The 3,720-nt window shown below is 45.6% G+C and overlaps 1 protein-coding gene across 1 annotated transcript in view; it reads left to right on the forward strand. All coding sequences in view use genetic code 11, as the record gives it.

Moving 5' to 3' along the window:
* Positions 1-3,720, forward strand: part of EGR_08717 (hypothetical protein) — a gene marked incomplete at both ends in the record, with an annotated part of 7,120 nt that overhangs the window by 1,655 nt on the left and 1,745 nt on the right. Inside the window, one exon of the mRNA XM_024497966.1 lies at positions 2,910-3,088. Coding sequence (XP_024347599.1) covers positions 2,910-3,088 — 179 coding nt within the window. The remainder of the gene's footprint in view (positions 1-2,909; positions 3,089-3,720) is intronic.

Genomic DNA, 3,720 nt, shown 5'->3' on the forward strand with positions numbered 1-3,720 from the left:
TGGAGAGGATGGGTAGGAGGAGAGAGGGTTGGATGGATGGGAGGGTAAAAATCGACACGGATTAGATGAATGATTGGAAGGATGGATGAGTGTGTGGGGGTGGGTGAGTACCAGGGAATGCTTTGGAAGAACGTAAGCTTCTATTCGAAACTGTTTTACAAAAATCGCATGCAAAACTGAAGCGCATCTTCTTCTCCACCAACAACCTACCTATGCGGTGCAGACACCACAGGCAGCAATTGCTACCATGCCACTCATTTACATTCTAAACCTATTCCTTACAACTTTTGCTCAGTAAGCCCTCTCTACATCACCGTGGCGAACTTCTGTGACATTTAATTATATCATGAATGACAATAGAGCAGGCAGTTGAGAGCTGATCTACAACTCTCCCGAAGGTGTGAGGAAGCGATGTGGCTCCATCACAACTTCACTAGTTCCTTTGAAATAATAATGAAAGGGGGAAGTGAATTAGCCTCTGCCTTGACATTGACCAAGGTGATTAAAGAGAAAGAGATGGTGTTACTTGGAAACCCCTTCTCGGGAAGAGCTGTATGTTTATTAAACTGAGTTGACAGAGGTGCTTCCAACAGTCTTCGTAGAGCCTACGAAATGACTTGCTGTACACTGGAAAGAAGGAGATTGTGTAGTGGTTACCATTGCTTACCAGCATGCATCCTGAAGCGCAGTCTATGAGACTTAACAATGCCTCTTTTGCCCTTGGATCCTCCCCTTATTTGCTTACCCACCCAAACTATCGCGTGGTCGTCAGTGTGCAGTTATCACCCCCTCAAATGATTTTCCCTTTAAAAGTGGACTTTGACAATCAGTGAAGTGTTGGAAGAAGAAGAAATGCCTACAAGAGCACTTTTTTGCATATAACTAGACAGTGTTTGAACATCCCCTTTACTGCTGGAAACACGAACCAATTGAACTGCCCTGAAGACAGCGCAGCGTGTCCAAAAACACCTGCCGACATTGGTGTGTCAGACCGCACTCAATACCATGTTATTTCTACCGAGGATCCTCCAGTCCGTTTGTCCACGCATGAAGGCTTCTTGTCCACATTTCTACAGCACCCTGTGACGTCGAAGAAGCGGAGATAACCACTGCGGCATTTCGACTGGCAAATTTGATGGGCAAGAGGCGTCACGGTCTTGTATGGTATGTGAGTTTGTATAAACTCCAGAAGGATGGATATTTGGCAAACCGCAGTACTCAGGTCCACTACTAAAGCAAGGCCCCATTCCAACATTATCCTCCATAATTCCACCATTCAATGTGAGACCCACATTTTGTTTTGTCTGCTGTGAATACCGACACGGCGAGGCTGTGATGGCTGGGAATTGAGTGCATCACTTGTAGTGTCCCTCTGACCCGCACAGATACCAGCCTTGTCAACTTGTCCAATCACCTCTTGTTAGGATGGCTTGTCTGTCACGATCAGCATTGGGCGTCTGAGTATAATGCATGCACTATAGACCAAACTTCTGCCAGTACTTTAGATAGACACAAAGATAAGTATGGGGAAGTAGTGAGCAAGAATTTGCCAAGTACCTCCCCTCCTTCCCGAGGCCCTTCGATTGAGGTGCTGCTTATCTTGTAATCCACTCCACTTAACCACAACAAGGAACGCTGGTGTGCTTTTGTGTAAGGCATTTAACATTTAGCATCCCCTCAGTGTGGTCAGTGTCTATGGACTGCACTCACTAAGGTCCATTGTCATGACCCCATTAAACAAGCACTGGCTGATTGTGTATACGAATGGGGGCCGCATTTACTCAAGGCCAGTTAATCACACCACCAGATCGCGATGGCCAAGCTCATTCTTCTGGCTCTCATGCTACTCTGTGTCGTCTGTCTTAGTCAAGGCAAGTGAACAGCTTTTCTTATGGCCCGTCTGCCGTTGCCTTCCTCTTTACTACACCTCCATCGAGTGTCGTGGCCATTGCACTCGCCAATCACCACTCCATTCCAATCATGATGTAACAAACTCAGTCAGCTCTGCTACCCTCCATGCTTGCACGCGTACCTACAGTCCTTTCAATGCAGCAGTACCACTTCGACACAGCAGTTCCACATTCCACTCCCCAATCTGTGCTCCCATCCTGGAGGGAGTAGCATGCGAAGGAACATGAAGTGCTGACTTACTTTGTTCAATAACGCTCTGGAAATTCGATGATTTGGTGGACTGCACTCAATCGACTTCCGTCAGCAATGCCCAATTGGCAGACTCAATTGCCTAAATGTTGTTTGCAAGCTAGACATTTGCCATTGCTGCGATTGTATCTGAGGCAGATATGGAAGCAGCAATTTGGCAACAGGTTATTAAAGATGGCTTAAAGTCGGTAGATGTAATGGAGAGTAAAGTAAATCAAAATGTGAAATATTTCACCCACATTTGATTGAAGCATTTACTTCCATCACAATGCTCCTTTTAATGTCCGTCTACATTTAGGCGCTTGAGCTTCTCTCAAGCGCATTTCCAATGCTGCCAATACTACTAACTTTCACTAATCTTCGACACAACTGCGGTCAGCGATGCGTGAAACGTAAATGCACGTGATGGATTTGGTTTGATTTGCAGGCGGCAGGATTAACTGCCATCTACCACTTTCCCTAACACCCTGCAGAGACCACCACAGAATGTGATGCTGCAATGCCGCAAGTGGTCTTTGTATGCGTGATTGCCACGACGGTTGCAATGGCAATGCTACACGGTACCCAACACGGCGGGAATGCAAGCGTGCCTGTGTTGGGAAGTCGACTACTGAATAATTTGGGAAATGCATGCAGCAAGATCATTCAAATACAAGTGGCTGCACTAGTACAGCGTCTAGCAAATGACATTTTGGTGGTGGATTGGGGGTGGGAGACACGAGAGACTCTGGTCACTACTGCATTGTTAGGATTTGTCAAGAGTTATGCAAATTCAGTTAATCCTTCAAATTCAGATGCATTGAAGGCATTATTTGGACACTTGCATGGATGTCTATCAGTTAAGTGGCATTTTGAACCACAAATATGCGTCATGTCTACTTCTATTCCAATTCATCTACTAATTGAAACTGGGAATTTGAGTTATTATGTACCTCCACTTCATCTCATCTCGATCCACCTCATCTGTTGCATATGAGAAGGCAAGCGTGTTTGTGCCAAAGACTGCAGTGAGTGCATTTGCACAAGTGTGGAGGTGTCCAATTCGTGGATCCTCCCAGGAGCCCTTTGTAATGACATTATTGAAAAGAGATTGAGCATGCAGGCTGCATCTGTAGGAGCATGAATGTGAACACCGTCACAACAGCAACACGAAGAGGGTGTGTGATGAAGGCTTGTGGTAGTAGTAGTTCGACAGAGATACTGAAGCAGCTGGATTAGTGATGACGTGAGCGTCACAATGAACCCTGTCACGATTTCGCCTATGGCTGCCTTGGCTCATAATTTCACCTGGCACTTCCGTGGCGATCGAGTAAAAGGTACACAGGTACGTAGTTTAGTGTCAGTAGGTAGTTATGTGCATTCAAATATAACCTACTCTTCCTTCCAGTAATCTTTTCAAATACATCTGCTCCTTCAACCGCTTGCACTGGCTAATGGTACTACTTATGTGACTCCAGTAGTTTGGATGAGAGCAATTTTAGCCAAAAATGCCGTTCTTGCAAAGGTTCGAGGTAGTCGATATGACCTTCCAACAGTTTAAAAGATAAGCACATTACTGAC

Source organism: Echinococcus granulosus (genome assembly GCF_000524195.1).
Source record: "Echinococcus granulosus chromosome Unknown EG_S00117, whole genome shotgun sequence".
Taxonomy (NCBI): Eukaryota; Metazoa; Platyhelminthes; class Cestoda; order Cyclophyllidea; family Taeniidae; genus Echinococcus; species Echinococcus granulosus.